The sequence below is a fragment of the Stegodyphus dumicola genome, chromosome 12 (genome assembly GCF_044657685.1).
Source record: "Stegodyphus dumicola isolate Sdum_Otavi_A_Nest chromosome 12, ASM4465768v1".
NCBI classification, from domain to species: domain Eukaryota; kingdom Metazoa; phylum Arthropoda; class Arachnida; order Araneae; family Eresidae; genus Stegodyphus; species Stegodyphus dumicola.
Window position 1 is genome coordinate 108269717 of NC_140779.1, and position 21421 is coordinate 108291137.

The window sequence follows — 21421 nt, forward strand, 5'->3', positions numbered from 1 at the left end:
AACCATGGAAAACAACTTTTTTTTTTTTTTTTTTTTAACCTTTAAATAACAGTTCAATTTACAGAATTAGTTTACAATGAGAGGGGGGAAAAAACTATGCAGAACTTGGCACCTAATAATAAATACAATTTATTTTTCCACTCATATTAATATTTAAATAATTTAACTTAAATCAAAATTCTGAACATTTTCTAAATTTTTATTGCATACCAGTTTTCCCTTAACATTTATTCCAAGCAAAGTAATTTAAATAAAAAAGAGGCACATTTCTGAAATCAGAAGACAGGAAATTGCTTCATGCAGTCTCCTTTAACAGTAAAAGCTTAACTAACCCGCATACTCGGAAATTGCTGAATATTCCGGATAGTAACTGGAAAAAGAGGAGTGGGGGAGATTGTAGCCATTCTTTAGATTTCTCGGCTAAATAGATGATTTTGACATTTTGATATGTGCATCATATAAAAATAAAACAACGGAACTGCTTAGAAAACACAGTAAAACTCTTTTAAGTGCAGACGTTATTGCACATTACGTGCGGCATAATTCTTCCACATGTGATATTACGTAATCGGAATGAACAGCTGCTGGTATTCGGAGGATAAAGAACTAAATAAAGGAAAAGAAAGAGACTTACTAATCTGGGGGTGTTTCTGATTCTAATTTTCAACAGACTGCGTAAAATTTCCAGAATAGAATCAATCTTCGCTTAGGTTGAGTACACCGCAAAAACTTTTAGTCCTAATCAATCTAGATCGAACAGACAAAAAAAAAAAAAAAAAAAAAAAAAAAAATTAACTATTTTGATTACTTACCTTTTATTTAAGCCATTCCAATATCATTCCCTATAAAGCTAATCTGTGCAAAAACACACCTATTTTTGGAAGTTTATCTATACTTCAGAAGTTACTGCAACTATATTACTCTAAATATTCATGCATATACTCATAATATAAGCATAATGATCATAATAAACACGAATGTGAACAGACCACACGGACCGAGAATGCAAATTAATAAAATCTAGATAGAAATTAGTATTTGGGTGGGAGGAATTCTCGCGTGCACCATAGGTTACGGTAATGCAGAGAAAGGGGGAAAAAGCGATTTCCGGGAGTATGATTCACCATTCACCATCTGACGTTGCATATAAGGAAGAAAAGTTGTTTATTTAGTTTCGGCTTTGGTACGGGCAAAAAATGTGCGTTCATTTAAAAAAAAAAAAAAAAAAAGCACTAAAAGCAAAAACAAGTACTAAAAACAAAAAAATAAGCACCTATAAGGGCCTTTATATTTCATTTTCAAATATAAGGACTTATAAGCACTTGTAAGGACCGCTACGAACCCTGGTAGTACTTTAATACCTATACAAGCAAATAATCTTCAAGCAGTATGATAAGTTAAGTAATTTGATTTTTACAAAACACATATCTAATCTAAATGAAATCATATTTACCAAAAGTGGTACTTGTGTGTTACTGTAACCACCTTAAGAGAAGTTGCCAAATTTTCAGATTGAGCCAAACTCTGACAATCCTCTGTATAACCACTCTTCAGGCAACTATTTTTATAACAATCCTTCAGTCAAGCAGCATTGCCATTTTCGTATGCATTCTTTTTGTCGTATTCCAAGTTCCAATGACTTTTGTAAGCAAACTATGATATTTTTTGCCTTTGTTAAGAATATGCCCTAGTAAAATTTGCCAGTAATGGTAGAAATTTCGTTAAAACATTAAATATTTTGACAAAGAAGTTATAGAACCTGTTGTCAGATAAACTAATTTATACGCAGACACTTACATTAGTAAACAATGCACATTGAAAGAGCATTCACAAATACGCAAATGGCCACCAGTTACCGTGGAAGAAATATATGTCATTCTCAGAATATTTATGCTTATGGGTACAGTTCAAAAGGCAATTATAAAGCATTTTTTGAGCAAAGATGCATTTCTTGAGATATCAGTATTTCCTAAAACAATATCAAGGGACAGGTTTGAACTTGTATGCAAGTTTTTCATTTATTGATAACACAAAACAAGATTCATTTCCAGGGCTTAAAAAACTTTCAAAATTCATAACATTGCTGAAATCCTAAGAGAACAAACATTCCAAAAGTCTGCTCTTTGCTTCGGAAAATAAAGCACCAGATGAAGCACTTATTTTATGAAGGGGTAGGTTAGGTTTTACACAGTATATTCCAAGGAAGGCAGCAAAATTTGGTATCAAAACTTTTGAACTATGACAATCATCATCTGGTTATTTATGGGATTTCATTATAAGGACAAGGATTACAGATATTACTATAAATACTGATGTCACGAGATGAGTTGATAAGTTCGAAAATAGTTGTGAAACTGATGGAACCCCATTTTTGGGAAAACTCTTACTTATGTAATACACAACCATATAAACGATTTTTTATAGATAAAAAAGGTAAAATTTAATTATCAGGTGCAAGTTGGTTGAAATTTTCATGCCTTTTTTAAGAAAGATTCCCAATAGAAATTTTAATTATTAAAAAAGAATTACATGATACACTTAAAAAAAAAAAAAAAAATTAAACCACCACTTATGTTCTTCAAAGTTTTCTGTTATTTTTTTGTGCTTTCTTCTCCCACAGTACACAGCAATCTGTTTTCATTTAAAAGCAACATCACAGAATTGCGGAGATTCGGCTTTGTGCAATCCTCAGTAACAGTCGCTATCCAGGAAATGCATTTCCTCATTGTTGACGTTAGAAAAATTTCACCAAAATTCTGTATTCTTGTATAAATTTTACCATAATTCTTGCATAATTTGTACTGTAGTCTCTTCCATTGCTGGCAAAATTCATAAGTTTATATTTTAAAACTTTGTTTAAGGCAAAAAAATATCATGGTTTGTTTGTAAAAACCATTGGAATATAGAATACAACAAAAATTCATACAAAAATGGCAGCACTGCTTGACTGAAGGACTGCTATGCGAATATTTTCCAGAGCAATGGCTATGCACATGATTGCTAGACTTTGGCACATTCTGCGATTCAGCAACTTCTGCTAAGGTGGCTGTGTCAATACATAAGTACAGAAAACTATACACTATTAAATGGATAATTATTACTGTTTCCACCAGTGAAATGGGCTGAATGTTGCAAATATTTTGAGAGTGAATAGGAAGAGGGTACCAGACATAGTAAATTCAAAAAGGCTGAAAAAAAAAGGGGAGGTAGTTGTCACTGAATCCAATAGTGTGCTGGTACTAAAGTAGAAAGCAAGAAAATCATTACCTTTATTTCTATGTTTCATGATGCTTTGTTTGTTACAAAAGAAAAGAGGGGTGTAGCTATAACTAAAACAAAATGTGTCATGTAACATAATCATGCTACTGGATGTGATGGATTAAAAGCTACATCCTTATCTTTTTGAAAGGAAATGAGGTACAAAATGGGATTATCAAGTTTTTCAAGACAGTGCTGAATATGTCAGTTCATAATGCATATATTATCTATAATAACAAGACGAAAACAAATCACTTGGAATATAGGTTGGACATTAAGTAACCCATGGACCTAAGGCATGCAGAGCTCACAAGCAGCCGAGCGGTAAAGTCACTAAACGCTGGTAGTTCGGTTTGGGGCTTAAATCCTGGCGAACGGGATGGCTGTATGGGTATTTTCATGGTTTCCCCCCCCCGTGTAACATGGCTGCGAGTCAATTTCCCTTAGAAAGTCTTCCACAGAGGCATCCCTTCCCTTAGGCAGATAGCCTTGAGTGCTTTGTTAAAATTAAATAAACCAAACCAGTCTAAGGCCTACAAGTAGTGATAAGCCATTCATAAATTCGCCTCCACAATGTCTTTAGGAAAGGCTTTTAATTGAAAAAGATACCTCCTATAGGGGGAAAAAAAATCTAAGCCTCAAAGACTTTGCATAGTGCAAAGCATGGGAAATGAAAGGAAACTATTCATTGGTGTCCAGACTGTGAATTAAGATTCCGCTGAAAGTATGCTTTAAACTATACTACACAAATTCCAACTTCTAACTAACAAAAACACAAGACAGAAAGTGTACTCTACAAGCACAACATATATATTTCTATTTTTATAATTATTTTTGTAAACTGAGAAAAGACTGAAGGGGGGGGAGAAGGAGTTAGTGCATCGGTAGACTGCGAATTCAGCGAGAGAGTAAAAATCTTAACCAACCCTCCTGGGCGACTGTTAAAATCTGAAAGCTTTCAGACCCCCCTTTTTTTAAATATTTTCAGATCTTAGCACTGAGGTTGCACAATTCTGATTTATTTTTAACAGTGAAAATAGACCACTGTATACATGGTGAATATAGTGTGGAGGGGAATGGCAATATTAGACACATTGCTGAAACAGATATAAGGATACACAAACAAACATTTCTCTCTAAAGTCGCCAACAAGTTCACAGATGCTCTTCAAAGTCAATATAAAGTTCAAAATGTTTTGGTGTGAGTGCAGATAATAAGAAAGTACCTTTTTTTATTATTGTTACATAAACCTAAATACCTAAATAATAAATTGTTACATTTTTTCAATATTTACTATCGATAAATTGCTTATTATTAGCAAAGATATTAAAAGTGCTTTTAAAACAAATTTATGATCCCATTGAAAAACCACAATCATTTCTATTATGTATTTAAATGATAATATGTCAAATAAAAAAATAAACATCACTTTTGTTCCATTTTACATTACCTTTGATGTCTGATCTTCTAATAATTCATCTAATACAGGCATAACCCAGTCTTCAAAATGACAATAGTTATCATTGGGAACTAATAAATTTCCAATACGATTTAAACCTTTATCCCTATTAAGAATACAATTTATTTACTGCTAATTATAAAATGCTAAGTAATGGTTCAATATAAATATTGCAGTTGTTACTAAATGCAATAAACATTTTTCTTTAAATTTAAATTACCGAAGTTCAGCACCATCAAGAGCAAAATCTCCTAGAAGAGTTGGTGCAAGACATTTTATGATATCTTCTTCAACACCACCTGCAGAAGTCACAAGGCAGTCTACCTAAATGAAATATATATTACATTGTTAATACCTTAAAAGAAAATTAATGTTACAAGATAAATACATAAATTAAAATATTTTTTTAAATTACCCATCAAAATGCTTAATTTTGCATGCAATTTTAAAACGTAAAAATAAAGTATTGCTACTTAATAAGTAGTTAATAAATATGAATATTTATCACAGGCATTTTATACAGTTTATCTAAAAACTAATTTGAATGTGTACATGAAAATAATAAACTTTTTATAATATACATATTAACAACTGAACACATAAACAACTGAATACTGAAGAAATTAAAAATCCCTTCTCTCAACTCACTTTTGTAGAAAGTTGAATACATATAATATTATACATGTGTTACCACATTTTAAAGTATAGTAAAATTGAAAACAAATTCTGAGCATTTTTTTTTAAAACACAAGAGACCATAAGTAATTTTTTCCCTTCCTTTCTTTTTTGGACTTGGGGGTGAGGACCCACTCAACTAACTCAATTAGATACAATTTGAAAGTGCTATAATTAAGGAAAAAAATCTTGATTATTTGAAAATAAATACCTATGACATTATCCCTTTTCCCAAAAATTAATTGGGACGTGTGCCTCTTATTATATGCAGTTTATGTAATGCACTTTTGTTCTATAAATTTCTATATGTTTAGTCATATACATAAATGAGGCAATTGAACACACATAATTCTGCTTTCATTTAAAAAGAGAATAAAGTACTAATTCATTAAAGGATATTGTAATAATTTGATTTTAAAAAACAGATTCATAGAAAAATAACAAATCAAATATCTTCACAGTACAATCTAAGTATTTAAAAATGTTCATACATTTCTAAAATGATTTTATTGAAATATGATTGTCAAACTTTAAAATAAAAAATTAAATTACAATGTTATATATTAAAATTAAAAAAAACCCTAATTTTATAGAATACTGCAAAAAGTCTGATAATGTTCCATGAAATAAAAGTTGAATACGTCAATAGAAAATTGCCAAAATAGAAGTAAATAATATGCCAGTAAAAAAAATTTCACTACAAAGGCCTTGTCTCGCACAGCCTTGACACTATGAAACATTTCAGAATTAAAAAATAATAATAATAATAATAATAAAATAAAAAAATAAAAAATTTCAATGTTTACTGCTGTCATATATTTGCAGAAGGCTTATATATACAGTGTGGTCATAAAAAAACTTGGTACTGATCTGTTTTGAGAAATGTATGTACGTATACAAGTATGGATGTATTCACGTATGCAATTTATAAATGCAAGTAAGAATGTATGTGTATGTGTGTGCATATATACATATATGTGCACTTATATGCAAACACACGTGCATACATTCCTACATTTCTGAACCTGGTTCCAATAACAGAACAATACCCAAAACTTTCCTGATATATGACTTCCTAGTGGCTTATCTGCTCAAGATTGTCATAATTTAAAACAAGAGCTCTCATGGTTAGTGTTACAGTGAAAACATTTCAAAATATTTGAAAGGAAACACCTACATTTTTCTGCATAAATTGATCAGAACATTGAGAAATTAAAAATGGCCTTGAAATGATACACACATGATGAAAACTGCCAGCATAAAACATTTGCATATAACAACAATGTAACGGACCAATGACAACACAGAGATGAGCATTGATGCACTCAGTATAATTCACAGGGAGAGTAGAAGCATCAATGTGCACCATGTGCAAAGCATTACTTATGGAAAACTTTTAATAAGCAGAGTGGGAAGATTGTTTCTTCGATCAGCTGTTGGAATGTGCTAACAATATGACACTTACAGGGAAATAGCAAGGTGAATCGATAAAGCTGTTTTATCTGAAGAGGGAAAATGCTGCCAAATCAGTGGAAATCTATTTTTGTGAAACGAACTGAAGTAATAACTGGCGCGAGGCACTGCTGTTCGTGACGTCAGCCTACGTGCTGAGTGCTTCGAATGTTTTGCTTGTAGACAGAATGAAAGTTGATCTCGGAAGCGTAAGACTGTTTTGATGAAAATAAAGAATGGCTTATTAAGATTTTTTTGTCTTTATTCAAAATGCACCCAGCCTCGGGTAGAGGCAGCCCGCAACTGAATGAACTGTTTTGAATATATTTTATTTATATATTTTCTGTGTTCTCCATAACACTATCGATGAAATTATAAACTAAGACGAAGCACATGTTCCATAAACACTGTATGTGACTTGGCAGAAAAATTTGGAGAACTGGATGTAATTATGGACTAAACATGGGACAATGATGTGTTCCTGTATATGTTGCAAATGTGCCTAATATGATTACTGCAGGTCCACTGCATACTGCAAGAAGTGTTGCCCGCTATCTGGATGTACCCAAAACCACAGTCACTAGACGGACGAAAATCTTGATGATGTGGCACTAGAGCTTTTACGCAAAGCTAAAATGACTGTGCAGTGTGGCATCACATGCGCATTCGCTCTCAGCCCGTACTTCTTCGAAGAGGTCACTTCGATAGGTATGAAAATGTGCTCCAACACAAATGAGTGAGTGAGTGAGTGATTATGGCGCAAAAACCAGAGATGATTATGACGCGCGAAACACAAGATGAGATGATTACAATTGATGATATTAAAATTCAATAAATAAAAACAAGTAGACAAATGTACCAAATCCAGAGGATGAAGTCATATAAAAACAAATTAAAAGCACATATTAAAATTCAAGACACAGTCTTCAAAACAAATTACATTTGGTAATAAAAGCCAGTCTCTTTCAAATAATAAAACAAACCACAATTGACCTCTCTTCCGATTAAACGGTTGAGAGGCAAGTCACAGCTATTAAAATATTTCTGACGAAGACTGTTAAAACAGGGACACTCAATTAAAATATGACGGACAGATAGACAAACATTACAATTTGAACAAACAGGCTCATTCTCTGCTTTTAAAAGGTAGCCATGTGTCACTCTTGTGTGACCAATTCTGAGGCGAGTCAAAAGAACTTTACGATTTCCAGCAAAACCCCAATGCTCAATTCTAGGCTTTACATGTCTTAACTTGTTTTGACGCTGAACATCCCAAAATTGCTGCCATTTTTTTCGTATCTTCTCTTTCACAACACAACAGATGTCTCCAAAAGGGATGAGGCGACTGGACAGTTCAACAGCAGATTTGGCTGTGATATCTGCCAGCTCATTCCCTTTAATTCCCACATGACCGGGAACCCAGCAGTACAGGATTTCATATCCACGACTCGTTAGGTTTATATGTATCTTGAGAACATCCACTATGACTGGGTTTTTAGTGTTAGAAAAAGCTTCTAAAGATTTCAGTGCACTATAGGAGTCTGTATAAACTATAAACTTTTTGTGGCAGAGCCTAGAGATGTACAAAAGACAATAATATATTGCAGTTAATTCAGATGTTAAGACAGAGGAGGCATGGTGCAAGCGTCTGCCCTCCATGTGGTCTTCAATTACAAATGCCATCCCGACATGATCTTTTGACTTGGAACCATCTGTATAAACTGGAAGATAACTGCTATATTTGTGCCTGCGCTCAGCGAAGAGTTGTCTATAAATGATGTCATTGGTGCTTGCCTTGACGTGATGCTTGAAAACATCAAGAAGCTGAATCCGTGCATTTTCCCAAGGTGGGAATTCAAAAATCTGTACTGCTTGGGGGCGCATATCAGAGAGGGAAAGTTCCTCAATGATAGGGCGAACTCTTAAAGGAAAGGTAGGAACACAGGATGGATGTGTTTCAAATAATGTGTTACACTCATTATCAAGGAAGCACAGCTTATTGGGATGTTCAGGTTGGGATAGAATATTAAAATATTGCGAAAGGGACAATTGCTCACGCCTCAGATAAAGTGATGGTTCGTTAGAGTCAACATATAGGCTCTGTACAGGAGAAGTCCTGAAAGCTCCTGAACAAATCCGCAAACCTTGATGGTGAACAGGATCGAGTTTTAACAAAACTGATGACCGAGCGGATCCGTAAACAACTGAGCCATAGTCCAGTCTAGAGCGAACAAGGGCTCTGTAAATGCGAAGCATGGAGCAATGCTCTGCACCCCAGGAGGTGTTCGCCAACACTTTTAAAATATTTAGTGTTTTTAGACACTTCTTTCTCAGGTTTAAAACATGAGGAAGGAAAGTCAATTTCTGGTCGAACGTCACTCCTAAAAATTTTACTTTGGGTGCAACTGGAATAATTGAACCATTGAGATATAACTCAGGGTCAGGATGGAGACCTCGCTTCCTTCAAAAGTGCACGCACACAGTTTTTTGTTTGGAAAATGTAAATCCCTGTTTGTTTGACCATTCTTGGATCTTATTCAGAGCTATCTGCAACTGCCTCTCTACGTATCTCATGTCTGCCCCTCGACAGCTAATCTGCAGATCATCAACATATAGAGATCCCAAGATGGTGGAAGGAAGTTCTTTTAGTACTGAGTTTATTTTTAAACTAAACAGGGTTACACTAAGCACACAGCCTTGAGGCACACCCTCTTCCTGTTCAAAAACATCTGACAAAACAGAGCCAATTCTTACTTGAAAAGTTCTAGCGTTCAGGAAATTCTGAATGAAAATTGGTAGGTTGCCACGCAAGCCACTCTCGTGAAGATCGCGAAGTATACCGTATCTCCGTGCCTTATCATAAGCTTTCTCTATATCGAAGAAAATTGAGACAAGGTGATTTTTTCTTACAAAAGCTTTTCGAATGGATGTCTCTAAGAGGAGCATGTTATCTACGGTTGTTCTCCCTTTTCGAAAACCGCTTTGATAAGGTGATATAATATTATTTTTTTCCAAGAAGTAGACTAGGCGGCTGTTTACCATCTTTTCAAACAGTTTGCAGAGGCAACTCGTAAGGGCAATTGGCCGATAGTTGGAGGGATTCCTTGGATCTTTCCCTGGCTTAGCAATAGGAATGACAACAGCTCTCCTCCATGCACTGGGAAAGGTATGCTCCTTCCACACCCTATTGTAAAGAGTGAGAAGGGCATTCAGTGACTTATAGGACAGATGCTTTAGCATTTGGTAATTCACGCCATCAAGACCCAGAGAAGACCTATGTGTCTGCAATAAAGCTCTCTTTAATTCCACCATAGTAAATGCTCTATTGTAAGGCTCAGATTTGGAAGAGTTCAATGCAATGGGATTTATTTCAGAGTGCTGTTTCATAGAGAGAAATGCAGGTGTATAGTTTCTGCTGGAAGAAACGGCAGCAAATGTCTCACCAATAGTATTCGCAATTTCTTCTATGGAGCTAATCACTCGGCCATCTTTTTCCAAAAAGGAAAGTGAGTGGTCTTTATACATGCCACATGCTTTTCGAACTCTTTCCCAAACCCGCTTACTAGGCGTGGAGGATGTTATTGACGACACATATGAAATCCAGGAATCCCTCTGGCTCTGCCTTCTTACTTTTCGTGCATTTGCTTTGGCTCTTTTAAAAGCTATGAGGTTTCGCAGAGTAGGATATCTACGAAAAATACCCCATGCTTTTTTCTGTTTTTTCAGTGCTTCATGACAGTCGCGATTCCACCACGGTTTCGAATATTTTAGTATTTTTCCTGATGTTCTAGGAATGGAAAGCATAGCTGCCTGAATAATAGTATTAGTAACAGCTTCCACAGCGTCATCGATATGCACATCTTCTACCATTTCCTCTGTGAGCTCTGTGGAGGAAGAGAAGAGTTCCCAGTCTGCCCTGTCCAGTATAAACCGAGGGAGTCTCGACATGGGGTTTGCTCCTCTTCGTGCAAGAGATACAAAAATGGGATAATGATCGCTGTTGTACAGGTCATTTCCGACACTAAAAGTGCAAAATGGCAACAGAGATGGTGAACAGATGGCAAGGTCGAGAGCGTGGAATGTCCTTGAAGGCTCATGGAAGTACGTATCCTGCCTATTATTTAGGAGACAAAGGCTATGATCTTCGATCATCTGCTCAATTTGTCTTCCTCGGCAATTTGTATCTTTACTACCCCAGAGTGGACTATGGCCGTTAAAATCTCCTATTACGATGAAAGGCTCAGGCAGCTGCTCTAAATGACCATTTAAATCTTGCTGATCAATATGCTCATTTGGAGGCAAATACAGAGAAACGACTGTAACAACAATATCAAAATTTGTTTGAATAGCGACAACTTGGAGGGATGTTGTCAAAGAAAGCACATTTGAGGGATAATCCAGTGAGGTGAGGAGACCTACACCTCCACTGGCACGCTCACCTGCAATGTTATCTTTCCTGACGAAAGAAAACCTCTGAAGTTTTGCCTGTTGTTCTGGTTTTAGATTTGTTTCCTGTATTGCGAAGCATACAGGATGATAAGCATTAATTATGGCTTTGATGTCGAGCAAATTTCGGTGGAAACCGCGACAGTTCCATGACATGAGGGTGGCCATTATGAATGGTTTTTGTTTTTCCTGTGCTGTTCTTTTGTTTTTCGTGGAAGTAGATGCCTGGGAACTTCCAGACCCTCTTCCACTTCCATTAAGTCTGAATCCGCAGATTCAGAAATAATCTCATCAAGAGAGCTATTGCTGCGACTTCTATTTTTATTTGATGTTTTTTGTGTGGCAATTTTGGGCTTACTTTGAATAACTGTTTCTTTTTTTTGTACTATATGTGTTGCATTTTCTTTTTTCTTATTGGATGTAGACGGTTGGGTTTTATTTGGTAGGGTCTGTGTGCCTATTGATGTTTGGGTGGCAACTGTACGAGATGATTTAACAGCACTGGCGTATGATGTATTTGGTCGAAGCTGTGTGCTCTGAGCTAGTCTTCTGGCTTCGGCGTAAGAGATGTTCCTTGTAACTTTTGTAGTCTGGATTTCTTTTTCCGATTTCCACTTTGGGCACAAGCGAGAAAATGCTGGGTGGTCACCCTTGCAATTTATACACAAAGGTGCAGCGGTACAATTATCGGAATTGTGGCCAATCTGTGAGCATCGGATGCATGTGAGGCTGCCACAACAAGACGTCTTAGAATGGCCGAAAAGCTGGCATTGGAAACATCGCATAGGGTTTGGAATATAAGGTCTTACAGGAATATTTAGATATCCGGCCTTAATATTCTTAGGCAGATCAGGCGTGTTTCCTGTCTATCAACTTACCTTCTTTACGCATCTTGATCCGCCTTGCACCGCAGACATTTTGGTCGGATAGCTCAGAAGCGATCTCTTCTTCAGAAACATACAGAAGGTCGAATTCTGAGATTACCCCACGACAACAGTTGAGTGACTTATGTGGTGTTACAATGACATTCGCTTGCCCAAGTTTAGTTATCTGAAGTAAAGAAGCAGACTGGGTGACTGAGGTTGTATCAATAAGCAAGTCTCCGGAATGGAGACGCTTTATATTTCTCGGCTCACCAATACAGGACTGGATGTATTTGTTTATTACGAAAGGAGACATCTTATGCATTTTGCCAGAAGGACTAGAGATAACTAGGAAACGGGGACTATTGTTATGATTTTTTTCATTTGTATCTGTACGTAATTTTTTTGCAGTAGACTTTTCAGAACTAGGTTGAGTGAGTGGTTTAGCAGTAGACGTTTCAGAAATAGGTTGAATGACTGGTTTAGCAGTAGATGTTTCAGAACTAGGTTGAGTGACTGGTTTAGCAGTAGACGTTTCAGAACTAGGTTGAGTGACTGGTTTAGCTGTAGACGTTTCAGAACTAGATTGAATGACTGGAGTGACTTGATTGACTGGAGTGACTTGAGTGACAGGAGTGACCTCGAAATCTTTAATTAGGTATATATGTGAAGAAGCCATAGTGAAAGAAAAAATGATTCGGTTCCGACGGCCCCGCCCACCACGGAGCCCAACAAGGGAACACAGATTCCTGTGTTAAAGCTAGCCGGACCTATACGCAAAATGAAGCCCCACAGTCGGCTTTCCCGAAAGCAGGTACTCCCGAGAGCTTGACCCCAAGCCACTGACACAAGGACTAGTGACCAGCCGATTGACACCCGTGAGGACGACTAAGGTGCCTCCCATTTAGTTGAAGCAGAGGCCAAAGCAGTGTGTTGGGGACAGTACCTCGCCCCTCAACTACCAGGACCCTCCTTTCCAGCGACACGGGTCTCCACGCACGGCAAACACGTGGGCAGTTTTCTCGCCACTCGAAAACTAGAAACAAGGTCTGTTCCAGCCTCTCGTGACGAGCCCCAAACTCCGTAGAGAGAAACCACAAGGGAGAAGGGAAGGGAAAAGTTCCAGCAAAGAGGAGAGGAGACGGAAAAGAGGATAGATCACTGGGGCTCCAGGATCGTGACACCCGTCTCACCAAGAAGATGATCCCCTGAAGGGCTAGGGTACCTCGGGATTGCCACACCCATACTCACAAAAGTGAGCCCCCTGAGGGTCCAACACAAATGCTCTGCATATAGCAATGTTGTAGAATTATGAAATTCCAGAAGTGAAACAGTAAAATGCCATTAATGACATTGTATGGATGCAAGATGATGCTCTTTCACACTTCGTCACGTGTTCAACAAGTGCTGCAACAGCACGTTCGAAAAGAGTCATCTCCCATAACTCTGCAGTTTCATGGCCTCTGCGATCCCCAAATGGATTTTGGTAGATTGGATGGTAGATTTTATGTCAAATGGCATAGGTTAAAATTAGGAGTAAAATCAAAAATTAGTATGATTCGTATAAATATTAGTATGAAAAATTAGTATGAATATTGGCTATTACCACTGCTGCTGCTTGTCTAGAGAGAGACCTGCTTTGTTTGTTGAAAGCAGGTTGATATTTGTTGAAAAAGCACTATTAAAATCACAATTTAATATGTCACAGTTTAAAATACGTGCAATTTATGACACTGATTCTTAAACGATATTAAGATAACTACACATTAAAACATTTATGTTTTGTAGCAACAATGCTCAACAAAATATTTATGCATCTTTTTTATTTGAAGAATTTCCAGACATTCTGGCTAATTTATATCAATTTCCTTCTCTTAAACATCTTTTCTAAAAACCAGAAATTTGTTTCAATATGCAAACCAATATTCCAACTAGTTTCTTCGTGTTTTATCTCCTAACTTATCAATCTCTTAACTATGTACTATGAAGTTTTACTTGATCTGATAAAAGTTAAATAGTCCAAAACCCCTCACAGGCATGAAGCAAATTATTGCCATGTCTGAAACTAACTACAAAGTCAGAGAAAAGTTTAAATAATTCTCTTATTTAAAAAGATCTTAGGTATGTTCTTATGCTAGCAAAATCAACTATAGCTTGTGGTGATGAAATTAAACAGGAACAGTCAAATTCAAACTAAAATTTAATTTTGATTCAAACTGGCTCACTAACATGTCGTAAAAAAAACTCGTAATTCATTGTATTGTAGTTATCACATAACAAATTCAAATATTGGCAGTGATAACACAAAGACGAATAATTACAAATTATCAGAACTGGTCGGAACTAATGGAGTGTGCAAGCGGAGGCCAGAAAAAAATTCTGTCTTACAACCCCAAAACGTTAGTTAAAAAATTATCTATGTGATTTTCATTCTGGTGAGGAAACAGAAAGGGAAAATTATAGCAAAGGCTGAAATTATACACAATTGCTTAATTTACATAATAATAGCTGTACATATCTTTGAAGAGTAATTTTCTTTCTCTTTATGTATTCGGTTTCTTTCTTCAATATGTTTTGTCTTCATTACAGAACTTTTGGATTTAATTAAAGATTTCTGTTATTCTAAAAAATTAACGCATTTTGAATACATAGGAAAAGGTGCTACTTTTATTTCTTTAGTAATATGAACATTCAGAATAAATATGAAAGTATATACGGTAAGGCCTGATTACAGAACCGGTGTGAAGCAAAATCTAGAAATAGCAAAATTTTAGAATTTAGATGATTAAAATTAAGGACTTGCTGAATTCGGTTGAAACTGAATACTTTAAAGACCAAAAATTGATTCCAAAAAACCTAAAGACTTTTTAAAAACTCTTAAGGACCATACAAACCCAGATATCTCACCACACACTGGTGCATGACTGGCTGGTGGAAAACATATATCATGCAATGGTATGCAATTAGTCACTGGATAATATCACCACATAATGAACCAGCATGCGACCATCAGTAACAAATGTGTTAAAAAGCAAAAATTATCTTTACTTATCTAGAATATTTATCTCATAGCAACTAATAAAGTTAACTTATTGCCAAGAACTTACCGGATATACCCGCGTATAAGTCGAGATATTTTGGACAAAAAAGACTTCAAAGTGGTGGGTCGACTTATACTTATACATAAAAAATTAAAAGAATCGGAAGTTAAAAAATTTTCTGAAGAAGTGACAAAACACCTAAAAACGACTGTGGCCGTAATTCCGCGAGGATTGACATCCGTCATTCAACCCCTAGATGTCTGCCTCAATAAGCCCTTCAAAGTAAATGTTTGAAAATATTGAGCAGAATGGATTAGTTCCAGTTGACCAACATTTACAAAGGGAGGCAACATTAAAAAGCCCGATATTACATTTTGCTCAGAGGGTTAAAGATGCTTGGAACGAAATACCCTCTGAAATGATTATAAAATCATTTAAAAAATATTGTATTAGCAACGAACTAGACGGCGTGAAATATGATGCTGTTTTTGAAAGTGAAAATGACGACGAAGGCTCTAGTAGTGATTGTAACAATACAGAGTTCGAGACTGAAAATATGTATGATGACGAACTAATGACGACAGAAGAGTTCTATGAAATGTTTGGCAAATCTGACCATGAATTGGATGTTGAAGGATTTTGATTTTGTTTATTTACCAAGGTATTTTTGATCGTATATTTACTTTTTTTTTCTCAGATGATTTTGAATAAATGTAGTACTTAAAAAAAAAAAAAAAAAAAAAAAAAAAAAAAAAAAAAAAAAAAAATCGAAGTTTCTCGATCGATTTCGGAAGTGTGGGGGGGGGAGTCGACTTATATACGGGTTTCTTATTTTCTATGAATTTTTTATGTCGAAGTGGGGGGTCAACTTATACGCGGGTATATATGGTAGTTTATTTAATTTTTTTAAAATTAAATTTTGAATTTCAGTTTATAAAGAGAAAGATAATTCTAAAATAACACACACAAATTGTCTGATAACAGTTTGGGTACCAATGCATATAGTATATAGCTCTACAAAGAAGAACAAAGTACATTTTATTTACCATTTTATGCTGAACCAAAAATCGAATAGTATCTCTAATGCCTGAAGAAGCCATATTAGAAGTATAACCTAAGAATATTGTGCAGTTTGATTTTCTTTGTATAAATGAATCTGACTCCATATCATCAAGATCTTCACTGCGTAGCAGCTGATTTCGACATAACAGCTGTAAACAAAAAAAAAAAAAAAAAAAAAATTATAAAAAAGAGAAAAGTATATAATCCTATTGAATAAAATAAACGCAACAGATTTTTTTGTCTTTGTCCCTTAAATGCATTCTGTTGTTGAAATACAAGTGTTAGTACTTACAGTGACTAGGAATTAGTCACCAAATTTGCTATTATTTACAGCCAAACAATATAACTAGTTCATACCTTAATGAAAACTAAGTAATAAGGACTGCAAAATCATTTTCCCCCCAGATTCCGAATTATGACAATTATCAATTTACCATCAAGTGAAAATGAAGATACTGCATTCTTTATACCTTCCACAAAAATTTGCAAAACCAGATATGAAATGAAGTTACATTACCACTGCAGAAGCCACATGCATTCTGAAAAACTGACAGAAAAAGCCCTTATGTTGGCAACAATCTTCCTGCTTGAAAAATCACATTCCTGACAACTGTATGCTGTTATTTTCGATTTATGGCCACCTAAAATCTAATTACATCTTTTTTGCCTAAATTTTATGGCAATTTTTCTTTTGTGCTTTGGTCGGCAGTAAAATCCACAAGTACCCAAGTTTTTAATAAAAGAAGGCGATGACAAATAATCAAACTATATGATCCCACTAATTATCACACTATATAATTTTATTTTTAAGAAATTAGTTTGGTACTATTCGATTTTGAGGGCCGTAAAAAATCGCCAAACTATTGTTGATGGCAGTGCTGCCAAAAATAATTGCAGCAACCCTAATGCAAGAAAGGAAGCATAATAGTAAATAACTATCTAAGATTTATGTTTTAATTTAGATGAAAGGCTAATTTTATACAATACTCTTTTATTATTATAATTTATATAAAAAAGGCTAAAGCTGAATGAATGAAAGCATAAGAGTAAATAACTATTTCAGATCATTATTATAATTTATATGAAAATTGCCAAACATAACTGAATGGATGCCTGCATCGCTATTTCGCTACCGAGTTATCGCTAAAGCATAATTTCATCTCGTTGGTTACTCAAACATAATTTTCTATAATGAATGATGCCTTTCTTTGAAAAAATTCTCGGTAAAGAGCAGAATCGCCCACTTATTTGATTGCCGCTTTTTACAAGGGTAAAAACAATTGGATTTTTGTCAATTTTCTTTTTTTTTTTAAAGTGAAAATAGGTCGATGTGTATATAGATAAAGTCAAGGGTGTGCGCAGTGCCATTTTTGTGCAATTTTGGGATTTTTTTCAAGTGAAAATAGATCGATGTGTACATGCATACCGAGTTTGAGCAATTCTTAAAAAAACGTCAAGTAGTGGGTGATTCTGCATTTTAACCAAAATTCTATTGCAGACTTTTCGTCATGGGCATCCCCAAATTGTGAAATCCATAGGACATCAAAAAAGGATTTAAAAATTAAACTAGTATTTCAATGGCATCTTAAGAAATATAGAACTATATAAACTTAAGCAATCTGAAATCAGCGCGTACGCTACATTTAGCGCACTGTTTAAATGAGCGCATTTCCTAGATTTGGCGCTTTTGTGCATACATTTTCGCTGCAATTTTTTTACGGTCCTCAAAATGGAATAGTACTATTAGTTTTTTTGCCTGCTAAATTTAAAATTCCCCCCCCAAAAAACTAAATAATGCTTCAAATTGAAATTTTAATGAAATTTAGAATAATCCTTGCTAATACATTTTGCTTTATATTAAGAAGCATGACTATTTAAATTTTATTTTTAACGATGTAACACATTTAGGGCTTGCAAAATTATGTACAGTCAAAAGTCGTTAATTCGGACACCCATAATCCGGACCTCAAAGCTACAAAATTTCTGCGCATGCGTCCCATTGACGCATGCACGTAAGACCTTTACGGCTGCGAATATGCATGTGCGCATGTACAAAATATGTTTACGCATGTGCGTTTAATGTATAACGGACGGTATAAGCTAAGCTAAAATTATCTAATTCAGTTACTGTTGCAGATAGTATTGTTCCTTAATCTTCGAATTGGATCCAGCTTATTATTTTTTGCAGACTGTTAGAGCAATTTTATAAAAGTAAGCTTGAACTTTCGATTATGTCAAACTGAATTTCCGATATATATCTACTAATAGGTAAAGGATATACCAAAGCGAAAATATGTTTCGACGTCCATTAAACAAAAGTGGAATTGCTGCAGCAAAAAATAACCTCCAAAATCTGTTTATCAATTTCACGCTGCTTTGCGGTGGGGGATGGGGGGTGGCACGCAATCAATTGGAAGTTGATCGGTCAGCACTATCCGTATCTTCAGGGCAGATGTTTTCAACGCCGCGACGTGCAATAAATTGGAAGTTGATCTGTCAGCACTATCCTTATCTTCAGGGCAGATGTTTTCATTTTATTTGGCTTATAATTCCTTACTAAATGTAGTATTTCATCTCGATGTATTCCGTCTTTGATATGATTTAAATTAAATTCCTCGTCATTATAATTTGCTTCCGATAGTGAAGAAAGTGACACAGAAGTTATCGAAAACGAAAAAATTTTGATTGACAAATTAGTCGGTATTCTCGACACAGCAATTATAGGACTTGAACAGCGGATCTCTGTAACTGAACAAGAAATTATGTCTGTTTATAGAATTAAAGAGAAAGTAGTATCACAGAAAACGAAGCAAACAACTTACATTGAAAGAAATGTTTAATAAAGTAAACAAATAAATATTAAGCTTTTTTTTTTTTTGTAAATTTTGATACCCTTTAGATCATAATTGTTCTTTATTTCATAAATTATGGTTTCAAATTTTTAATTTTATAATTTCTGCAAGGCATCTTACCAGATTTAAACTGATGATCTACAATCCGGAATCGGCAAAGTCCTGACGAGTCCGGATTAACAACTTTTGACTGTATTAGACAAAAAGGAAAAAAAGAAACATTGAATACAGTCAAAAGTCGTTAATCCGGACTCGTCGGGACTTCGGAGATTCCGGATTATAGATCATCAGTTTAAACATGGTAAGGTGGCATGCAGAAATTACAAAATTAAAAATATGAAACCATAATTTATGAAATAAAGAACAATTATGATCTAAAGGGTATCAAAATTTACAAAAAAAAAAAAAAAAAAAAAAAAAAAAAGGCTTAATATTTATTTGTTTACTTTATTAAACATTTCTTTCAATGTAAGTTCTTTAAGTTGCTTCCTTTCATGTAATAATACTTTCTCTTTAATTCTATTAAACAGACATAATTTCTTGTTTAGTTACAAAGTTCCGCTGTTCAAGTCCTATAATTGCTTTAAATCATATCAAAGACGGAGTACATCGACATGAAATACTACATTTAGTAAGGAATTATAAGCCAAATAAAATAAAAACATCTGCCCTGAAGATAAGGATAGTGCTGACAGATGAACTTCCAATTCATTGCGCCCCCCCCCTCTCCTCGCCGCAGAGCAGCGTGAAATTGATAAACAGATTTCGGATTTCGAAACATACTTCTGCTTTGTAGATCCTTTACATATTAGTAAATATATATCAGAAATTCTATTTGACATAAACGAAAGTTCAAGCTTACTTTTATAAAATTGCTCTAACTGTCTGCAAAAAATAATCAGGCGGATCCAATTCAAAGATTAAGGAACAACGCAATCTGCAACATTAACTGAATTAGATAATTTTAGCTTAGCTTATGCCGTCCGTTATACATTAAACGCATATTCGCAGCCGTAAAGGTCTGACGCGCATTTGACGCGTGCGCAGAAAGTTTGTAGCTTTGAGGTCCGGATTATAGATCATTCTGGATTATGGATGTCTGAATTAACAACTTTTGCCTGTATAATGATACAAATGTGCTAGAGATTTACATTAAAATTTTTACACTGAAACATGTTCAGTGAAAATTTTGGTAAAAAAAGAGTTACAATGATGAAATATTTTTTAGAAGCTTTAAATGCACATGCATGATCTGAATGCATTATAAAAGCAGTTAGTACACAAATGCTTAGATTAATAAGTTATGAAGAAATATTTAATTATAATAATAATAAAATATTTTTTTAAAATAAGCTTTTGTAACTCATAAAATAATGAAATAAAAGGAGAAAATAATTTATCATACAGTTTAAGAGGAACGAGAAATTTTCAGCCAAATAAATCAGATAATATGTTTAAAATTTAATGCAAATTTTATTTAAATAACCTTTTTCTCTACTTTATCTGTTGGTATAAACAGTAAGATTATGATATATTTAGTTTATTCATTAAATAAAGACATGTGCAAAAAATCATTTCAACATTAAAAAACTAGATTAACTTTTCAAAAAATAATACTACTCCACATTGTATTGCCATCTTCAAACATTTTGTATCCTAAATTTGAACATGAAAGCTTGTGAAAAAATACTTTAAAAATTAATGAGAAACTTTTGACCATAATGACAAACACCATGTGTGAACTAAATAAAAAGCCTACAAAACTCTTTTATATTATATTGAAACATATTAGTTAATTGCAATAACTAAATACAAGCATGTCAGTTATACACAGATTTCATATAGCAAATAATTATCAAAGTAAATGGTACCTCTCATTGGTTAAAATATCTTCATAATTATAGTTGTCTATCAATGTGTTGTTGCGACTAATCTCGCTCGTCTGATATCACAGCAAGCTCACAAAATTCATCGCGGCAAGGAGGCAAGATTGCACCTATCGTTGGCAACAGCCTTGGGCACCTTTTAGGTGACAGTACGACTTTCAATTTCACCCCCCCCAACTTTGAAGGAGAGCACCCCAGGGAAATGGATGTTTAATAATGTAAAAACTTTAACTGCTGCTGGAAATCCATAAATATGTCTTCATTACGATATTCCACATTATGATTTTTGTGAAATAATATATGATGTGACAAACCATGGTCACATATACTATATACCATATACACATCAGATATACAGGGTGTCCGAAAAGTCTTTCCCTGATTACATAAATTTATAACTCAGGCTAGAAGTAAGATACAAATATGA

The 21421-nt window shown here is 34.6% G+C and overlaps 1 protein-coding gene across 9 annotated transcripts in view; it reads right to left on the minus strand.

Annotated features, from left to right (window-relative positions):
* The window catches only part of Dhps (Deoxyhypusine synthase), an 80072-nt gene that overhangs the window by 49147 nt on the left and 9504 nt on the right, over window positions 1-21421 (minus strand). For all 9 annotated transcript variants that reach the window (XR_015038254.1, XM_085806782.1, XM_085806780.1 and 6 more), the window contains 3 exons: window positions 16241-16405; window positions 4938-5041; window positions 4709-4823 (listed from right to left, as the gene is read on the minus strand). Coding sequence is in view for 8 of the 9 variants with exons in the window: in XM_085806782.1 (XP_085662908.1) it covers window positions 4709-4823; window positions 4938-5041; window positions 16241-16405 (384 nt within the window). In the remaining variant the exon portion in view is untranslated. The remainder of the gene's footprint in view (window positions 1-4708; window positions 4824-4937; window positions 5042-16240; window positions 16406-21421) is intronic.